This window comes from Arachis hypogaea, chromosome 17 (assembly GCF_003086295.3).
Source record: "Arachis hypogaea cultivar Tifrunner chromosome 17, arahy.Tifrunner.gnm2.J5K5, whole genome shotgun sequence".
Taxonomy (NCBI): Eukaryota; Viridiplantae; Streptophyta; class Magnoliopsida; order Fabales; family Fabaceae; genus Arachis; species Arachis hypogaea.
Window position 1 is genome coordinate 17555477 of NC_092052.1, and position 22469 is coordinate 17577945.

Genomic DNA, 22469 nt, shown 5'->3' on the forward strand with positions numbered 1-22469 from the left:
AATAAAAAGGTAGAGAGATAAAGAAGAAGAAGAAGAATGAGTGAGGAATTTTGTAGAATGAACGAGAAATTTTGTTAATTTTAGAGAGAAAATTTTAATTATAATAAAAGATTATCTCATCACACGTTTTAATTTGTCAAATTAATAATATCAAATATAAATTATAAGTTATATATAAAGTAGGAAGAATAGAGAAAAAAAAAAGAAAAAGGATGGAGAGAAATAAAGAAAAAAAAAGAGATAAATAAAAAGATAGAAGAACAAAATTTATTAATTTAAAAAAAATATCTCAATTTTAATTTATTAATTTTTTTAAATATTTAATTTTAATTATAACAAAAAAAATAACACATAACACATTTTAATTATAAAATTAAAAATATATAATAAATTAATTATAAAATTTTAATTAATAATATAACCTCACATAGACATCATTACATGTGAATTTTTATCATCATACAATCTTACCAAAATATAAATTGTGTATGCACAATTTTTTTTAGCACTTTAACCTTGTTTTAGAAATAATAAAATAAAAATTTTAAATTTGTTGTTATAAAAATTTTAATATTATTAATATAAAATTATTTATCTCAACAATTTAAATAAATCAACAAACATCTTCTACGAATATTTTATATTTAACAAGTAACACATGACAACATAGATACGAAAAAGAATTAGCCTAAGAAAATAAAATGACGTAAGAAAGAATATGCTTAAGTTAATCTTTGAGATCAACTTTTAAATGCTTGTCTTATGTTCTAAGTTTTCTTCATATATTATATCATATTATATTAAAATAAACTATTCTTTTCCATCATTAATAATCCTTTCTAAAATGACATTATATCCCATAAAAAAAAACTTTTGTTCGATAAACTATCCAATCAAACAGGTGTTAGTTTCGTTAAAAAACCGTCCTACATAGCAAAATTATTATATTATTAAAAAATAATATATTTATACTAAAATTAGTTATTATATATTTTTATATAAATACATATATAATTTATTTAATTTTAATATATATTATTATTACATATTTCATATTAATTTTGGTGACATTTATTTTTAATTTTTATCCAATGGTTTTTTTCGTCTACTTCACAGTTCACAGCATCATCCAATACCCACTACACTACCTACTACAGTTTAGGTAGCTGTTCTACCGCAAATCAAATCACGAATTAATTAATAAACTGATAAACAGAGAAGACAGAAGTGTGTAAAATAAAGGGTGTGCCTCTATTGTGGTTTATATATAAGAGTACCTAAATAGTGTGTAGGTTCATAAGTAGAACGATGGCCATCCCTATTTCCGATTCACACAGCAACGCCGTTGCGGTTCAAGCTCCCAACAACGATGCTTCCTTGGCTTTTGTTTTATTTATTTTTATTTTCATTATTTTTATTTTTTTTGCCTTGTAGCTATGCAAAATTTCCTTTTCTTCTTTTGTGAAAAAAAATTACACGCCTCACTCTTGACCTAAATGATATTCTTCTAATAATATAAACAATAAAGTTACGCAGTTAAATATTTTACTAATCAAATCTCAACTAAATCACATATGTATATTTTCTTTTTTTTTCTTTTTTTTGCTTTTTTTTTTATGCGCTTCTTCTTCAATAACACCATCTTTGTCGTCATATCCTTCTTTTCTTACTTGATTTATTTTTCCTTTTTTATTCTTATATATGTTCTGTAAGAGTGCTCACAAAAATTTGATGCACAACATATAAAAAATTTTGAAAAAAAATAGAATATTGATATCTATCCAACAAAATAGGCATATCACAAAAAATTGAGTGTACAACACAAAAAATTTTGAAGGAATACATGTTTAGAACATTAAATTACTAAACCAACAAAATACATTTGCATAAAATTTTTCTGTGCTGTGTGTGCAAAATTTTTTGTGCTAGGAATGTGTGAAAATTTTTATGTTATATCAATGAGTTAGATGCTATGCACAAAAAATTGTGTTATATGAAAAAAATTATGTATTATATCAATAAATTTATGTGTTCTTTAATAAAAATTTTTGTGCAAAAGAAGCACAAAGAAAAAGAGGGAGTAATGAATGCATGCATTTTTTGGTTGGCTTTATGCGAATTTAATTGGATTTGATTACAAAAATACTTGAACTCCATAATATAAATATTTTAATTTGTTATAAAAATATTTAATTTATAATTTTATGTATAACTTATGTGATTTATTCAAATTTTATCATATAAATTATATATTTATTATTAGGGTTAAGTACGATTTTGGTTTTAAAATCATCTCTAAAGTTTAATTTTGTTTTAAATTTTTTGCGGCAAAAGTTGAGGTAGAAGTAGATTGTGGACAGTTTCTTCTTTTTCTTCTACTCCCCTTGTTCTTCTTCTCTTCCCCGAAGAATAAAAACACTCTCTTTCTCTCATTTTTCGTTTTTTTTTTTATAATTTTTTTATTATAGGTAATTTAGTTCAAAATTTTAAGATTTAAGTAAAAATAATTTTAAAATTTGGTTTTAAACCTTAGAAACGATTTTGTATAAAAAAAAGGTTGGGAACGAAAAAAATTTTCGGCTTATACCTTAACTCCTTAAAAACCAAAATCGTTAATTAACCTTTATTATTAATATAATTAATTTTAAAAACAAAAAAATATATATGAGTATCATTTAAATATATCGAAAAAGAGAAGAATGTCATTTTTTTTAAAGCTATTTAATTGGGTTGTAAACGTATATAAATGGTCATATTGGTTGTTATCTACATGTTTATTGTTCTGCCTTCGTCAATTACTCTCCATGAAATGTTGAAGCTCATGTGTGAATAAGCGACATCTGAAAGATGATTGCATTCATTATTTATTTGTTAGAAGGCTTGTGATGAGAAGATTCCTAATTATTAAGTATTAACCATGGTATGTTCACTATGTTTGTTCGAGAGAATACACAGACAAGTAGAGCAGTGATATTTGGTGATGATATTAAAGTAAATGAAGAGGAAAGAAGTTGCCAAGAAAATAATGATTTTTGTCATATACGACAATTTTTTAACAGAATCAATGTCTCATAATTGTGTCAAACTAAACATGTCTTTTAAAATGTAATTTTACTTTTTACATGATTAAAATTGTTAGTATTTTATTCTTTGAAGCAGAAAAATATTTTCTTTTATTATATTATGATAAATAAATAAGAATTTTTTATTTTAATTTTTTTTTTACTTTAGTTTAGTTTTCAGGTTTTTCATTAGACCAATCACTTTTAAAAATGAGATATCACTTTTTACCATATTAATTAATTGATTAAAAATAAATACACAACCATTTAATATAATATTATTTGCCCAATACGTTGAAATAGAAAATCTTCAATAATAATACAATCGAAAATATTACTCAACCCTCATTATTAACTTTTATTATATCATAATAAAACCACATATTATCATATTCCATTGCATATAATGATGGATTTGGATCACATATTAAAAGAAAAAAAATTATGTATAAACATGTTTGGGACGACGAAAAGGTTTATTATTATTTATCTTAACTGTTGTGCTAAAGTTTTATATTTTATTTTAAAAAATAAGAAAATAAGAATTATACTCTAAAAATATTAGTTATAATAATATTACCTAAATTATTTTTTATTAGTTTAATATGTAATTATAATTAATTATAATAAGAGTAGATAAAAGTATACGGTGTATCCACAATAAATAAATAAATAAATAAATATATATATATATATATATATATATATATATATATATATATATGACTATACTTTATGTATTCTTACGTATTGTTACTATAATTAATTACAATTATACATTAAATAAAAAAAATAATTTAGGTAACATATAAAAATTTTAATTTTATATTATAAATTGCTTAAAAAAATAAACTATTAAATAAAAATATACAAATAAATATATATTTAATACTAATAAATATTTTATATGCAATAAAAATTAATCAGTATATATTTATATATATTGATTAATATATTTTTAAACTAAATAATCAATCATTAAAGTAATAAAAAATATCATAATACAATAATCAAAATTATAATAAAAAATATCAAATTTATTTACAATAGTAGAATAAAAAAGTTTATAATATCAAATATGCTTTTCTATCATAAGTCATGACTAATTACTGAAAAATTTTTTTTGTATATACATACTAAAAATTAATTTTTTAACTAATTTTTAAATTTTTATCTTAATTTTTAATTTAAATATTTAAAATTAAAAAATATTTTTATAATTGTTAAAAATAGTTAATATTAATTAGTTAAAAATTAATTTTTTATACTTATTCATTCACAAATCATTCATTACTTCAAAGAAGATAATTAAAGCTAAAAGAATGAATGATGACAATAAAAGAAATGTGAAAGGACCGTTTGTTCAGTTAGGAACAGCCGCCAAAGTTGGTATCCTTCAGATTGGTCACGTTAATGTTCTTCTTCTTCCAAAGAATAGGGGCTTGCCACATGGATAGGCCCAGAATCCAAGAAAGAACAAATTAAACAAGAAGTATAGGATCAATGGCTTGGAATATATATAATAATAATAATAAACATTATAATATTAATTAATTTCATATTCAATCTTGATGGCAAAGATAATAGGAATCCATCCATTTGATCCACACAAAAAAAAAAATGTAAAAAAGTACTTAAAAGAGAAAAAAAAAAAGAAAGAGGTGTGAGACTGTGGCACAACAATGTTAGCTTTATTTATTTTTTTATTTTTCCTCAATATTCTCTCTCTTCTCTTTTTGTCCTCTTTATCAAAACCCCAAGCAAACCCCACATTCCAAGCCCCTCTCCTCTTTTGCTCTTTCATCTATTCTCTCCTTACTCCTTAGCCTCTCCCACACTTTCTACCTTTGGATCTTCTTCTTCCCCAATTGAGGTCTCTCTCTATTTTGTCCTCAATTATTATTATCTCTATTAATTATAACTATATAATATATGCTTGTCATACACAAAGCTTATGTTTGTTTTTATATTAATTTGCTAATAATACTATGCATGATTTTGTATGCATGCTAGGGTTTCGTTTTGTATTCATAGTACTATTATTCGTTGATGATTATCACTTGGAAGTTGGAACTGAAGCTTTGTGAAATCTATTTGTTTTTTCAGTTATACTTTGTACTTTTGTTTATAAGAGGAAGAAGGAGGTCCAAAGCTAATTAGGTCATTCGGATTCAAATTATATATAGAGAGAATATATGGCACCAGTTTCATTACCCCCAGGTTTCAGGTTCCATCCAACCGATGAAGAACTTGTTGCTTATTACCTCAAAAGGAAGATCAATGGCCGTAAGATTGAGTTGGAGATCATTGCTGAAGTTGATCTCTACAAGTGTGAACCATGGGACTTGCCAGGTAATGCAACTCACACACACAAAACATTTAATACAATAATTTTTTTAATTATTATAAAATAAATTAAATATTATCAATCATATTTATTGCATCAATATCAAATATTTGTTCTATCTGATAATTATTTCAAAAGTCTTCTACATTATACATATGATTTAATAACAATTATATTATATATATACACCAAAATCAACTATTAAAATTAGTTATTAATATAAAATATATATTAAAAATAAATTAAACTATATATATTTATATATAAATATATCAATTTTAATGTGTAAATAATATATTTTGTTTAATAAATGGTTAGAGTACAACAATTAATTAGACAGTCAATTATGTATATAATTTTCTTTTTTAGTATTTTCCATTTTGCAATGGAATAAAGGGTAGAAAAATTTCAAAAGGTTGCATATAATAAGTTATTTGAAATTCATATTTTTTATAGATACGTACACCTAGAACTCCTTATTAGATTGCATATACAAAATAAATGTCTTGAAACTAGTCTAGAAATCATATATATATATATATATTCTTTGGTTACTTGGTAAGCTATTTCTAGGTGCAGTTAGTTGTAAATCCCAAATTATTTTTTCATATAGAATATATTTAAAATATAAAATAAATTAAATGTCGTATATATTTATATAAAAATACATAATAATTAATTTAATTATTTATTTCTTATGTGCACATAACATATATTTTTTACAGATATTAATAACACATAGGACCCAATAATAAAAGTATCTTGAAAGAAAGAAAAAAGAAAAGAAAAAAAAAAGTGGAGGATGCCCACTTCTTTAGATGTGATGATTTATTGCTGATGATCTTTATTGAGTGATGTTGAAACACATACTTGCTTTCTTGGTCAAGTATATTTTTCCTACTACTTTAGCATCAAATATCTTATGTGATTTAGGTTAATCTTTTATATAGAATGGAAAGGATTGTACTTATGTGTATGATTTCTAGAGAGGATGGTCCCATAAACTTTATGGTTCCTATTGTGAACATCAAGATTAGTAAATGAGACAATAGTCAGATTCCCAAGTCAAAAAGCATAAAATAAAATAATAAAAAAGAAAAGAAAAGAAAAAGTGTTACAATAACGTGTGTCTACATACAATAAATATACAAGTATCATATATACAATATATTTTTTTCTCTTTTTTGAATTACTATTATGATTTTGATTATAGGGAAGTCATTGTTACCGGGGAAGGATTTGGAGTGGTATTTCTTTAGTCCTCGAGATAGGAAGTATCCAAATGGGTCAAGAACGAACCGTGCAACAAAATCTGGGTATTGGAAGGCGACAGGGAAGGACAGAAAAGTAAATTCACAATGTCGTGCTGTGGGTATGAAGAAAACCCTAGTTTACTATCGTGGAAGGGCACCTCATGGCTCTCGCACTGATTGGGTTATGCATGAATATCGTCTTGATGATAGAGAATGTGAAAATGCTTCTTCTGGCTTGCAGGTTCACTACTACCTCACTCTTTTGTTCTTATATATATATATATATATATATATATATATATATATATATATATATAATGTTACTAATTACTATAGATTCTCCTTTTCAGTTTCTACACGTTTGATAAACCTCTCTTTTTATCCTGGAAAACATACAATTTAGAAAAACTGATATTTTTTATTCATTTTGTTTCATATTAAAAAAAATAATTTTGATGCATAGCAATTTTATACATATATCAAGTTACATAAAGCAATAAAAATAACTATCTTTTATATTAATAATATAAATAATTACTCAAAATATTATGATATTATTTTTTTCAAAAATTTAAATTGGCAGAATAAAATATATAAATGATTATATTTTTAACACAACTCTTCACGCAAAAAACTCTTTTGATTTACATAAAATTTTTGCATATGTTTTTGTTTTCTTCTTTTATTTGTCTTACGTTATTTTTTTTAAAATAATAAAGATAAAATTCTAAATTTTTCTATTATTGAAATTTTAATACTTTATATCATAATATTATTTCTTTTAAGAATTTAAATTAATAAAAAAATAGATAGATAATTATATCTTTTACAAAAAAATACGTGATTAAATTAAGTAATTTTATAAACTATTTTATATTATGAATGTATTAAAATTAAACGCATTCTAACATGTTTCCGAACTGATAAAAATGAAAATTATTAATTAAATAAATCATAGTGAATCCAAAAGTGAGTTTTTGGAGTTTAACATGTGTTGGGGTGTAATTTCAGGATGCATATGCACTTTGTCGTGTGTTCAAGAAGAGTGCAGTGATAACCCCTAAAGTTGATGAGGAACATCATCATCACCATCACTATGTTAATGCTAATAATCACAATAATAGCAGCCATGCTTTGCCAATTACAAGTGATCAATCGTCAAGTATGGAGTTATATTCTGAAGGAAGGGGTGAAGATTTGGATAATAGCTCTAATTATTTGGTTCCCATCGATACTACTTGCACACTACCCCTCAACAACATGGTGATGAACAATAATAATAGTGATGCTTCTTTCAATAGTAGGGATAATAATGGGAAATGGTCACAATTTGTTTCAGAAGATCCATTGTTCAGCTTTCCAACTTCCTCCTCATCATTTGCTAATAGTTATGGATCTATAACATATCCTCCATCCAAGGTAACACAAAAAATTTCATTATTGTACAAATATTTAATACATACATTTTATCAATTCATAAAATATTTATTGGCATAGGTAAACAACTTTTAATCAGTCAACTTTAAACAATTACAATTAATAATAATTAATTTTATATTTTTTAAAAAAATAAAATTTAAATAATCACTAATTAATAACAATTAATTAGTATGAAGTGCTACTAAATTTTTAAATTTCAGTTTTTAATTAATTTTTTAAAAATTTATTATTATTTAATTAATTTAAATATTTATTTTTACGACAATAGTTGTACAAAAAATTTAGAAAGTTACTTAGTTTTTATTTTCTGTCTTTTCTAAAAATTGATCAAAAACGCTAAATTTTAAAGGATACTTAGTTGCAGCGATTATATATTAATTAAACATGAATAATTTTGCAGGTGGATATAGCACTAGAGTGTGCAAGGATGCAACATAGGTTCACCATGCCTCCATTGGAGGTAGAGGACTTCCCTCATGTTGGAACCTCGGAGCTGAAAATGACAGAATTAACCTCGGGTGCCGCATCCGCCGTGCACGGAACCCGAAACGAAACGGATATCTTGCAGGAAATTCTTTCGGTTGCTCATGCTTCCCAGGAGTTGATAAACCACTCCAGCTACTCATCATCATGGGGTGGTGATGGTGGTGGCAACCATGAAAATTGTGCAACTCATGGAGATGATTTCACTTTCATGGTTGGTAGCACTAACTACAATAATAATAATTTGAATGACATTAACTCCATGAGATATGTTGATAGAAATTGGGAAGATCCAAACAGTTCAAGATCCATTGATATTGGATATTTGGATGAAGAATTTAAGGGAGAGAGGATGGTAGAGAATTTAAGATGGGTTGGAATGTCTACAAAAGATTTAGAAAAGGTATCATATACTAGTACTAACTTTATTATATTTTTCAAGTTACATTATTTTAAGTTTCCACATAAATATATTATAGCCTGTTGAAATAGTCAATTATTTTTCTTTTTTTCTTTTTGTCCTTTTTTGTTTATATGTCACTCGTACATGTGTTTTAATATGTTTTGTTTTATCAATGCATTTAAATATAATTTACATTTTCTGAGATATTTATTATACATTGTAAGTTTAAATATATAGATATATACCGATATAAAGGGAATATTTCATTTGTTAATAAATAGATAATGAATATTTGTTTAATAAATTGTTTTTAAAAATGGACAGAACTTCACGGAAGAGCAAAAGATTGTTCCAATAGAGGATATATCAAGCTTCCGGACAAATAATAAAGAAGAAAATGAGGTGCAAGGTATCAAATTCCTATCCATGTTACTTTTATTTATTTATTTTAGTAGAATTATAAATTCATAATGATTATGTTAAGTATAAGCTTGTATTCTTTTCTTGTTTTTGAAATTACATATACTTAGCATTTACTTGTTGGAGCAGAATCTGAGCAACACCATAGCAACAAGGAACTATTGATCAATGATTTCTCATTAGGGTTCAACCCTAATAACAACAACAGCGAGAACTTTCTAGATGATGATCATAACAACATGGATAACGATGATTACTCAAGTTCTCCAAGCTTTGAAGTCATTGAGGAAATAAGGGTCAGCCATGGATCAATGTTTGTTTCGACTCGCCGCGTCGCTGACACATTCTTCCACCAAATAGTTCCTTCACAAACCGTCCAGGTTCACCTCCTCAATCCAGTGATAACAAGCAATGAAGAAGAGACATTGATGATGATAATGGAGAGGAATCAAGGGTATTTCGGGGATTTTCTTTTCAGGACAATAGCAACTGCGTTTGTGTTCATCTTTGCACTTGTATTCGTGCATTGTGATTATTTGAAGGAAGAAGTGGAATTGGTGAAGAGAAAGAGATCATCACAATCATCATCTAAGATCATGAAATGGAGCAACAATAATAAGGTTTGGTTTGTTGGTTTCAAGAGTAGTGAGAAGGGATTTGGTGCAATTTTAAAGAAAATAGGGATTTTTCTCACAATATCTTTGGCTCTTTGTACCATGTGGGCTAACCATGTTATTGTTAACCCTTGATATCTTCCTCCTAGTTTCGTTTATTTTTGTCTCTACCTTATGGAATTCTCTTGACATGGCTCAAATTAAGTTTGGGCTTTTTCCTAATTAAATTAAGTAGGAGGCTGATGTATCCATATACTTATTATAATTTTACTTTGACATATGTTGTTTGATTAATATTATAGATAATTGTAATATTCTCTCGTTAGTCATCCTTGAATTATCTGATTTTACCTCCTCTCAGCCATTCGTATTATTAGTTTGTTGTATTGTAGTAGGTTATAGATTGAATAATATCTAACTCGATCCATCATATTATTACGAAGGACAAAAAAGAGATCACTGACTATATATAAAATATAATCTAATGTGATTAATTGGTCTCCTTTTTTTTTTTTTTGGTTGTATGATTAATTGGTCTCCAATTAATACAATAGTGTCTCGTGATGTGAATTCCTTACTAATTCGAAAATGACAATAAAATACTTAACAGCTAGCACACTAACTTAACGTTCTACACAAATAAATTCTATTAGGTGGTAATACGATATAAGACGGAAAGATTACATTGTTTCACAACATTTGGAGACAAAGACGACCAATTTGCTCAGAGTTTGGCTTAGTTTTCAAAATTCTTTAATGAAGCTCCTTTGGAATTGCTGAGAGGTACAGATCAGCCACTATGAGTGCCATGTGAAGCTTTGAAGCTGAGCTAAGGGTCTCATGTATTACAAAAATGATGATGATCATTGAAAATAAAGCATGTTAATGAAAATTCTATTGATAATGTTATTGTGAACTTAATAATTATTATCTTTTGTTGTTCTTTCACTTATTTAATTCTCTCCTTAATGATTGTGTGATATCAGAATCTCAGGAGCAGAGTTAAACTTAATTTTAAGAAGAGATCAAAATTTAATTTCATAATATAAATGAATATAAAATAAATATTTTAAAAAAGGCTAAACTAAAATTTACATATAATTTATAAAAGAAATTCTAAATTTGGGTGGTCATTGTCCCCCTTTTTTTGTGAGAGGCTCCGCTCCTAAAAAATCTGATTTAAATTCGATTAAATATTATATTTTATAAATAATTTGTTCTACTTTTTAAAATATATCAAATCCAATCCTAATATTTAATACAATAAATAAATAATATTATTTTGCTATTAAATTTAAAATTTTACTTATATATATTTTATTATTAAAATCTTAATATATATTTTACTTTAAAATCAAATAGCAGATTCAATCAAACTTAAAATAATTTAAATTAAATATATATATACACCAGATACCTCAAGGCATAGTGATTGATCCATCGGAGAATCATAGAAAGATAGAGAAGCCTCCTTCCAACCCACAATGTAATTAATGTATCTAGCTAGTTCCTTTTTTATTTTATTTTTTCTTTGAAATCTAACTCCCTTGAACCTTATTGTATGTTCTAATTTCTTTCCATAAATTTATAAACATAGTGATTCTTTTTCCAGGTAAATAATGAAATAATTGAGTCACACTTGCTATGGATTTTGCTGACGATTCTATTTTGTTGGAGTATAGTTGTGGTTATATATAGGTTTATGATCTGTTCTTCTATAGTATATATACATATTTCAACTGAATTAGACTGCAACACTAGTTGCTCACCATTGATGGATAATTTATACACAGTTTCTTTCTTTTATTATTACAATTTATTTTAGGGCAATTTATGCATCTAAATTGTTTGACCCCCAATATTACACAAATACATTGTTTCCAAATTTAATACGCAAATGCATTGTTTCACTATTTTATGTAAACCGCTACAACCAGCCGCGGTTTATGTGTGTGAGTGTGTGAGTGTAAACCGCTGCTGTGCGTGTGTATGTGTGTATGTGAGTGTAAACCACTACTGGCAGTAGCGGTTTACGTGCGTGTGTGTGAGTGTAAACCGCTACTGCCAGTAGCGGTTTACGTGTATATGTGTGTATACTATTTAAATAATATTATAAATAAAAAATTTAATTTATCATTTCACAATATAATTTAAAAAATATAAATATGCATGTAATAAATTTTTTATTTGTATTTATTATTAGAAGTGAGACCAAATTACAAATAAAAAAATACAGTCTTCAAAGTATTGAATTATATAAAGCAAGACTAATTTTTTTTATTCTCATCTCTTTTAAAATTTATAAATAATAAAATAATTTATTTTTAGCCAAAAGTTTACTAAATTATATATTTTACTCTTTAAAAATCACTTCATTCTCTTTTATTTATATCAACCATACAAAGGAGATTGGAGAGTTTGGAAAATAGGTTGTGTTCTTTGCTGCTGATTTGCATTTGAAGTTCTAGCTAAATGATTTTTTTTATTTGTGCAACTTTGTTGTCTTATACCAAAAAAATAAAAATTATTTGTATTTTACAGTTGACTAATTAGATAAATAATAGTGATAGCATCATAATTTTTCTAATTAACGTAAACCGCTAGAGAAACACAGAAACCGCTAAATTAAGTTACAAAAAAAATTGAGAGAAAGAAAATGGAGTATATATTTTTTGCAATCATATGATTTATATGGATAAAAAATGAAGTAATTTTTAAAGAAAAAGTATATGCTTTAGTGAATTTTTTACTAAAAATAAATTATTTTATCATTCATGAGTTTTAGAAGGGATGAAGATAAAAAAAAATTTAGTCTTAGTTTATATATTTTAGTACTCTGTGAGTACTCACTCTTTGATTTGCTATTTAATCTCATTTTAATAATAAATACAAATAAAAAATTATTACATGCATATTTATATTTTTTAAATTATATTGTGAAATGATAAATTAAATTTTTTATTTATAATATTATTTAAATAGTATACACACATACACGTAAACCGCTACTGGCAGTAGCGGTTTACACTCACACACATGCACGTAAACCGCTACTGACAGTAGCGGTTTACACTCACATACACACGCACGTAAACCGCTGCTGGCAGCAGCGGTTTACACTCACACACTCACACACATAAACCGCGGCTGGTTGTAACGGTTTATGCACACCTGTAAACCGCTACTGCCAGTAGCAGTTTACATAAAATAGTGAAACAATGAATTTGCGTATTAAATTTGGAAACAATGTATTTGCGTAATATTGAGGGTCAAACAATTTAGATGCGTAAATTGCCCTTTATTTTAATTATAATTATAATGGTAACATTGAATTTACGTTATATTATTTAGTAACGTGAGTTTTATTTTGCTTACAATGGTATCACTGAGTTTCTGGTTATATTGTTTAGTAACGAGAGCTAGAGGATTTTTTACATAAATAAAATGGAGGCCACTCAGATAATCACGCCTAAAACGTCTTTTTTTTAAAGATGTTTTTATGTTATATTTTAATTGGTTTTGGTATAATTTATTCGGTGTTCCTCATCACATATTATTAAATTCCTCAAAAGATTTTCTTTCCAAAAACAATAAAAAACATTTAATTTGGACTAAAACAAAAAAGGTAATAGATTAACTATTAGATTTTTTTTTAAAAGATTATTTACATAAAAAAATATATCACATTCATCAAAAAAAAAAAAATATATATATATATATATACAAGCTCTTAAAAAATTTTATAAATAAAAAAATAATTAATTTTTATTCGTATAATATATAAAATAATTACTATATTATTATTATATTATAGATTAAAATTTACTAATTTAAATTTTGTTTTTATTTTTAATATAAGCATTAGAAATAAATAATTTTTTTATAACAAGATATATTGTAATAAAATATATATAATATTAATTAATTTTTAAAAAATTCTGAAAAGATGGTTTTTTCTAATAAAGTGTTATTAAAAAATTAACATTATAAAAACTAATTTCAACCAATATGATATAATATGATATAATAGGTTATTAAATATATTTAATACAAAACACATTGAATATAAATTTTTATTGAGTTTAAATTTTAAATAATTTTTAATTAAATTTTGAATATTTTTATTTCAAAGAGTTAGAATATTTTAACATCATTTTTTTCGTATCTTTTTAATTGAGTCTTTGATTTTTTAAATTATAAACTTTATTTATAATTAAGAGTAATGTTTTAACACCACCAATTAGTCACACATATAAAAATACAAGAACAATTCTATTATCATAATTATAATCTAACTTTATAAGCAATACAATACAATAAAACTATATATAAGTAATATAACTAAATTTTATCTACATCTATAGTCACATTTCATAAATAATATAATTAAATTATATTTATGTTTATAATTAAAATATGAATAAAAATACAAAAAAGTATCAGGACGGTTAATTTTTTCATTCATAATTTTTTATTATTTTTGTTGTAAAAAATTTAATTATTTTAATAATTAATTATTTTTAAAAAAAAGATAATTGAATAACACAAAAAAGTCTTATTAAGAGTAATTTATTTATATATGATTAAAAAATAATTGAATAATTATATACGGTAAAAAATTAATATTATTAAAAAATAAAAATAAAATTTATTTTAAAATTAAAAATAAAGTTTATTTAAAAATAAAATTAAAAATCATGGTTTTTTTCTTTTTTCCAAAATTTATGTACGAGTAATTCTATAAATATTTTATGATGAATAAAAATATTAAACTCGTACTAAAATTTATTCTAATAAAATTTATTTTTATTCTACTAAACGTTAAATAAATTATTGAAAAGAATTTTGTTTCCTCCATTAGAGAAGAATGATAAACTTCCATACTTCTATTATGTTATGGCAATAATTTGGCCTGTTATTTTTTAATGTACATAATAATAATAATAATAATAATAAAAAACAAGTATATCACAGTAAAAAAGAAAGCACGTCACCAAATAATTTATCATCCGAATTATATATGAATCAAATTGATAATATGAGAGCTAACACTACAAAAATCGACAACAAAGTTAGAGACTTACAAAACCTTTCTTAAGATCATAGAAAAAAAAAACGTTTATATTTGTGTGATATACAAAGCAATTATCATATTATTATTATTATTATTATATATGAGCAAAAAAAGTCCAACTGAATATTTTAAAGTAAAATTTTTTTTAATATTTGATTAAATGTTCTTGTATTTAGTACTTTTTTTTGCACTTCCTCTTAGTTAAAAATATAATCATTATAATTTTTTAGTTATTATTGCTAGGGGTGTTTACAGATGGGATATGACTGAAATTTCGATCCAATTCGCACTAAACTCATTAGATCAAATTCGATATTCGCACTTTTTATGTTTGGATCAGATATAAAATATATCCATAAAATAAAAAATATAAAAAAATTTTATTTTTATAAAAAAAAAGTCAATAATTTTTTTGTTTACTTTTTTAAACATATTTACTTCTATCTGATTAGAGTGTGGATCCGATTCGATCCAATCCGATCATCTTACAGATCAGATCATATTCTCAAATTACAGATCAGATACGGATAAATACTGTGGATTTATATGGATATGATCTAATCTATGAACACCCCTAACTATTACTATAGGTTCATTGTTGCAAAAGAATGTTTCTTTTATTATAAACTATTATTAGATTTTAATTACCATTAAAACAACTGAATGGTCAACTTAATTACCATTATTATATCCATAGTTGTAAAAACCGAACTGGATCGGTTGGTTCGACCAGAAAACTAGTGAACCGGATTAGAATTGGATTATAGTCCAGTTTGGTTTACTCTTTGGACCGTTTAAGGAATAAAATCGGTGTGAACTGGTAAGAACCGGTGCAAACTGGTCTGCTTAAAAAATTTTTTAAAATGTCTCCACAAGGTCTTGAACCAAGAACCTTGGAGCAAAAATAACCTCTACTTGCCACTTAGCCATTGCACTTCTAAGTATTATATTTGACAAATACTAATTATATAGTATACATAAATATCTAATTTAATTTAATTTTTATTTTTTCTATTTTTAAAATTAATTATATTTTAATTATATACCATTATTAATATAAATATAAATTTCACTAAAAATTTATTAATTTACTTGATCTATTTTATTTCTAGTATTGTGATTAAGGTTATTTGTTTTGATGTTAGTGTTAAAATCTACTGATATTATAGTTAGATGATAGGCTTTGTGAATTAATTATTTTTTTATTGTGTCAAAATAAGATACTATTGTAGTATTAAAATTTTATGGTTTTTTTTTATATTAGTTATTTTTAGAAGTTGAGACTTGATTCTTCATAAAATGTTAGTGAAGATATGTATTTCAAATTTTAATTTTAAGTTTTTAACTATTTTATATTTTATATTTACGTGAGACCAGTTTTATCGGTTCAACCAGTGATTTATCAGTTGAACCAATAAACCAGTGAACCAGTAGCTTAATCGATGATCGGTTCGATCACTGGTTCAGTTCTAACAATTATATTTCAATCTAATTTCAAAAATTTCGATTTACTCAATTTAATAGTTATGACTCACAATTGATTCCTAATCAAGCAACAACAAATTATGTCTCCCAATTGGTTCCTAATCAGTTCTAACAATTATGTCTCCCAACTTAATAGTTATGACTCACATTGGTTCCTAATCTTATTTTTGTCACTGTCTCACAAAATCGTTAACGACATGCTGAAATGGACTAACGACTGCTACATTATACATTCTAGCGACTATTTGATGTGACAATTGAAATTTTTTTACCTTATTTTTTATTTTCAACTAAACACTTAAAACCCTAATATGAGTCACGGATACCTAAGTTAAAAAATCAAACTAAGTAAATTGAAACTTTAAAAATCAGATTAAAGCTCGAATATAACTTCAAAACAGAACTTTAACTTATGTAGTGATTAATTTAAATGAAAATCAAATAAATCAAAATTCAACATAATTTTTATCAATGTTTTTAAATTCGAAATTTCTATACCAAAATTAACTAGGATTTTTCTTTAAATTAAAAATTTAATGAAATAGTGACTTTAATTATCTTAACCAATGTCCTAATTAATTGCTTTTATGTCTTAAAAAAACCGTATATGAGAAGAAAATAATTAATTTGTCTACTTTAATAAATAGTTATTTTACTAAAATGAGAAACTATTTTTTTAAAATTTTTAAGAACTAATTAATATTATATATATTTTGTTACACTACATTTAATTATAAAAATTTTATTTATATCTAATACTTATATTAAAAATAAAAAAAATTAAATTAGTGAATCTTAATCTATAATATAATAATAATATAGTAATTATTTTATATATTGTACGAATATAAATTAATTATTTTTTTTATTTATAAAAATTTTTAAACACTTGAGCTTGTTATATATATATATATATATATATATATATATATATATATATATATATATATATATATATATATATTTATTTATGAATGTGATATATTTTTTATGTAAATAATCTTTTAAAAAAAAATCTAATAGTTAATTTATTACCTTTTTTGTTTTAGTCCAAATTAAATGTTTTTTATTGTTTTTGAAAAGAAAATCTTTTGAGGAATTTAATAATATGTGATGAGGAACACCGAATAAATTATACCAAAACCAATTAAAATACAACATAAAGACATCTTTAAAAAAAGACGTTTTAGCGTGTTTATTTGAGTGGCCTCCAAATAAAATAAGGGGTAAGTACTGTTTTGGTCCCTAAAATTGAGCGTGAAAATCGAAACCGTTCCTCATCTAATTTTCGATTTAGAATCATTCTTAACGTTTTTTTTTGTATTAAAATCGTTCTTTTTAATAAATTTTTTATGTTATTCCTAAACTACCCCTAATTAAAAAAAAGAAAAGAAAACGCGTGGGGGAGGGGAAGAGGGTGAGGGGGACGGCGCCGGCGCCGGCGAAGCTTGGAGCTGCCGTCGCCGTCGTCGTCGCCGAAAGAAAGGAGAGAAAGGGATATAGAGAAGCGGGGGTGGGGAGAGAAAGAAAGGGAGGGAGGAGGGGGGAGAGAAGGGGTCCTCGCCGCCGCTCCTCGTCGCTCCTCACCGACGCCGCTCCTCTCCCTCGTCATCACCGCCTTGCCCTCGCGCCTCGCCCTCCTCGTCGAGCCGTTTCTGCTCCTCCTCCTCGCCCTCGTCGTCGCCGCCTCGCCCTCATCGTCGCGCCGTAACCTCGTCGTCACCGCCGCCTCCTCCAGAACTCTGATGATAATTTTCTGGGTTATGGGTTCTGATGATGATGATGATTTTCTGAGTTGAGTTCTTGTTTTTTTGAGTTTGAGTTCTGGATCTGAGCTCTGGATTCTGATGAGGATAACGATGATGATGTTGATTTTCTGAGTTTTGGTTGGTGTGATGCAGATGGTGATGGAGTGGCAGTGGGTGGGGAGTGGTGTTGGTGTTGGTGTTGGTGTTGGTGTTGGTGTTGGTGCTGGTGGTGATGTTGGTGCTAATGTTGGTGGTGGTGGTGGTAGAGGAAGTAATTGTGTTGGTAGTGATGAAGGTATTTTTGTCCAAAAAAAATTAAAATGACGATTTTAATACGAAAAAAACGTTAAAAACGATTCTAAATCAAAAATTAGACGAGGGACGGTTTCGATTTTCACCCTCAACTTTAGGGGTCAAAACAGTACTTTTCTCATAAAATAAAAAATAAAAAATTAGTTAGATCTGTGTTTAGTTTAATTTTCATCTATGTAAATCATATGGTTCAGAACTTAAAAAAAAAACAGAGAGAATAAGCGTTAGATTGGATTGATTTTTCCAAAACATTTATTTTCTTTATTTTGTTAAACATGAGGTTTAAGAAGGTTTTCAACAGCATTTCTGCCAACTTCAGCTAACTTTTATTTATGATTGTATTTAATAGAAGTGTCTTTGTGGATGTGTCTAATAAAAATGTCTTTTTTATAGTTGTATTTAATAGAAGTGTCTTTATAGATATATTTTCTAGATGTGTCTCCTTATACATGTGTTTAAAATATAATAATTAATTATTATTGGTAATAAATTAGCAGATAGTATATTGAAATTTTCCTTCTTATTTTGATTTTTGAGGAAAAGATGGAGAGCAAAGATATTTTATTGGTGCTTTTTTTTATTTTAATAAAAAAATTCCTTATTTACTTATTGTAAGAATTACGTTTCCGCATATTATGAACAAATCAACTTTAGTCTATGTGAAATAGAATGGATTTATTCACAATTTTGCAGCACTTCAAACTTTCTTTTTACCTTAATTTTGTTGTCTAAACCTGTGAAAATACGTTACTTCATAAGTGAAAAATAATACACAAAAATGCATTTTTTCTTTTTATTAAAATAATTAGTATATAAAGAATTTTTATTTTTAAAAAAGCCAATATTTTGGCAGGGCAGGGGAAATGTAATTTCATTATAAAAATATTTAAAATATACAATAACATATGGAAGTAAGATAGCGAAATTCAGATTTTACATAAAAGAATAAATTAAATATGTAAATATAAAATCATATTATGATTTGAATTATAGAATCCTCTTATCTAAAAAAAAATTCTAAAATTAATTAACTTATTTTTAATTAGAAGAATCTATCTACCTTGTATACCTTGTGGACACAAAACTTTTGATATCTAATTTTTATTTACAATTAAGTCCTCCTTTTAATATACAGTTTTATTATATAAACTCGGTACATTTTAATGTAATGTGTGCAATAGTTAAATGTATGATAAATATTTTACTTTTTTACTAAAAAGTGTCGGATTTCATCTTGTATTTACAAGTTCGAAGAGAAAGAAAAGAAAAAGAAAAATTTGGAGAAAAGGAAAAGAAAGTAGAGGGAAAACTTAAAATTTTTAAAACCCTTCTTGACTTCTTGTTGTGTAGATCAGTAGATGAGATAATTGTAGAAACTTTATCAAAGTTTGATGGTCTCAAGTCTCTATTGTCTGGCAACCTATAAGAACTAGAGCAATTCAGTAGACAACCTAAAAAAAGGGAAAAGCACACAACAAAATTGCTTTGCACAACATTGGAAACCACCACAGCAACAACCGTGAAAATTTGGATTACCCAGGTTCAAGAATAACATGTTTCTCCTGTTATGTAGAGCAAAAAGTTCATTTTTTTTACACAAAAAAAAAAAAAAAAAGATTGCTATGTATGTATTCTTGTCCATGCTTCTCACAAGTATCTATCAGTATACAACCTAGTGCAGATGTACTACTACATATAAACTCAGCAAATGTAGAAGGAAATTCCCATGTAACATATCTGTAGGTATGTTATGTTCTTTTTTTACAAAAAAGAAAAAAAGATTGCTATGTATGTATTCTTGTCCATGCTTCTCACAAGTATCTATCAGTAGACAACCTAGTGCAAATGTACCACTGTATATAAACTCTGCAAATGTAGAAGGAAATTCCTATACAACATATCTGTAGGTAACATATCTGCCTGCAGTCTCGCTTGGCTTGATTATCTTGACAACTTGTCCGGGCTTCAGTCCGTAATATCTTGCAACAGGGTCATCCACCTGGATTTTAGGTAGCTGAGGCAGCCCCATAAAAGAATATTAGGATTCAAGCAGCATTTTTAGAGTGATATCCTGATCACTGAAACAGTAGACAGCATTTTTATCTTCATACAACAAAGGTTAGCTAGAAAGTCAAAAATTAACATTACTTGAATCCCTTCCACAGTGTATTTCTCAAGCAAAGCGTTCTTTTCTGCATCGGTGAGTACTTGATGTACAGGGACAAGGTGGTGCTCTGTTACGTTGAACAGAAGTTCGTTTTCCTGTATCATCAACGGGTATTCTTATAAAACGAAAATGCATATGAAGCAGTAAGCTATAAAGAATACAAACAGACCAAAGCAACCATATCTGCAGCACCGAAACCTACTAACTACGAAAGACAATGGAAAAAAAAAATTGAAAATCTTAACCATTTTAAAGTATAAATAAAGCACTATGTATTTTGATTTTTGCACATATATCTCTTGGTAAAAACTTCCAATCACAAGATCAAAAGTAAAGCATATGGATAATCTGAACTGTCATTAATTATCCCTATGCTTATAAAACTAAAAAACATAAAAGAACAAAAGTTTCTAAGTATAAAATCCTATGATTTATTTAACAATGACTAGTGTATTCCAAATTCAATACAAACTATTGCAGATACTGAATATCAAAATTACGGGGAAAAAAAAAGCAGGCAGGAAAACCTGGAAAACGTCCCAGTGAAATTGGGAAGAAATTTCAGTGATACTTCTTTCGGCAAACTCTGTTATCTTCTCTTGACAAACCAAGATTGCATTAAAAACTTTCTGAGAGTGCATGCGCTTGGTGTAGGCTTTTATTTCTCCGACGCCAACCTTGCGCTTGCTGGGGAAGAAGACATAGATCTGCTCAGAAGGATTGTCTTTCTTGCATTTGTTGATAACAAGATCTTCCCTATCCTTTCCCACGAAGTTGTCAAATTCTTTCTTGAACTCTTCTATAGTATTGTTGATCTCAAGATCACTAACGAGGTAACCCCTATCCCTCAGCATTTGCAGCACCGTCTTCCTGATTCTATAGAGGTTCTTGATTTCATCTTCGGACAGAACCATCCTTCTTCTTCTTCCTCTATCACCAGCAAACAAACAACGAATTATAAAGCACATTGCAGCAAACATAACGTAGCCAGATTTTTGAAAATGTTCAGAAAGAATTCCCAAAATGCAGAAAGAAAAAAGGGGAAAACTGTTCCTGCACAATAACTATTAACGAATACGATAATTTGAGAAGAATGTAAATGGATTATACCAGAAACAGATAAATCTTTCATCAATAAATCACTCAAACCCTAAGTAAGCAAAAACTTCATAATTAAGTTAACAAATAAGGATGAAAATGCAAATGCAAATGCGTCTTACCAAATAGAAGTGTGTAACGCTAAACTGTACGGTGGAGAAGCCAAGCCACAGAATGCGCAGAGGTATATGTTGTTGCTGAGAGAGAGAGAGAGAGAGAGAGAGAGAGAGAGAGAGTTATTGAGTCTGTTAATAGTTTGTTAAGCTTAAGTATCATAGTTTGTTAGAGGTTAGTGAGTTAGTTAACCCTTTCAGTTACGGGGTTTAAGAAGGGTTTTTTCTTTCTTTCTTTCTTTCTGGGGAGAGCAGAATTGGAGAAATGTTTTGGCGGGAAAGCAGGGGGCGTAGTGTAATTTCACAATAACAAGATAACGCTATAATAATCTGGATAATTTTTAGTTAGAGTTTTTGAGTTACAATTATGTTTTTTTTAATGCAGTTTTATTAGCAAAATTTTCCAAAATGCAGGAATTTTGATGGAAATTGTCTCAAATAGAAGGTCAA

The 22469-nt window shown here is 26.5% G+C and overlaps 2 protein-coding genes across 2 annotated transcripts; one reads left to right on the top strand and one right to left on the bottom strand.

The window, feature by feature from the left end:
- Positions 1 to 4727: 4727 nt before the first annotated feature.
- On the top strand, positions 4728 to 10369 carry LOC112767057 (NAC domain-containing protein 86). Its single transcript, XM_025812943.2, has 7 exons — positions 4728 to 4935; positions 5169 to 5414; positions 6623 to 6903; positions 7674 to 8081; positions 8503 to 8988; positions 9313 to 9397; positions 9538 to 10369. Exons 2-7 carry the CDS (start codon positions 5258 to 5260, stop codon positions 10155 to 10157), a joined length of 2037 nt encoding a protein of 678 aa, XP_025668728.1. The 5' UTR covers positions 4728 to 4935; positions 5169 to 5257; the 3' UTR covers positions 10158 to 10369.
- A 9975-nt stretch (positions 10370 to 20344) lies between these two features.
- LOC112765877 (DNA-directed RNA polymerases II and IV subunit 5A-like) lies at positions 20345 to 21722 on the bottom strand. Its single transcript, XM_025811740.3, has 3 exons — positions 21336 to 21722; positions 20790 to 20903; positions 20345 to 20655 (listed from the first exon to the last, which is right to left on the bottom strand). The coding sequence occupies exons 1-3, from the start codon at positions 21720 to 21722 to the stop codon at positions 20530 to 20532; spliced, it is 627 nt and encodes a 208-aa protein (XP_025667525.1). The 3' UTR covers positions 20345 to 20529.
- Positions 21723 to 22469: the final 747 nt, after the last annotated feature.

What these genes read in the sequence shown, in the direction of transcription:
- LOC112765877 (XM_025811740.3), bottom strand. Translation starts at nt 21,722, where the DNA reads ATGGTTCTGTCCGAAGATGAAATCAAGAACCTCTATAGAATCAGGAAG. An exon ending in TTCACTGGGACGTTTTCCAG is followed by an intron (nt 20,904 to 21,335) that starts GTTTTCCTGCCT and finishes TTGATGATACAG; the next exon opens with GAAAACGAACTTCTGTTCAA. An exon ending in ACACTGTGGAAGGGATTCAA is followed by an intron (nt 20,656 to 20,789) that starts GTAATGTTAATT and finishes GGGCTGCCTCAG; the next exon opens with CTACCTAAAATCCAGGTGGA.
- LOC112767057 (XM_025812943.2), top strand. Translation starts at nt 5,258, where the DNA reads ATGGCACCAGTTTCATTACCCCCAGGTTTCAGGTTCCATCCAACCGAT. An exon ending in TGAACCATGGGACTTGCCAG is followed by an intron (nt 5,415 to 6,622) that starts GTAATGCAACTC and finishes TTTTGATTATAG; the next exon opens with GGAAGTCATTGTTACCGGGG. An exon ending in AGAAGAAAATGAGGTGCAAG is followed by an intron (nt 9,398 to 9,537) that starts GTATCAAATTCC and finishes TTGTTGGAGCAG; the next exon opens with AATCTGAGCAACACCATAGC.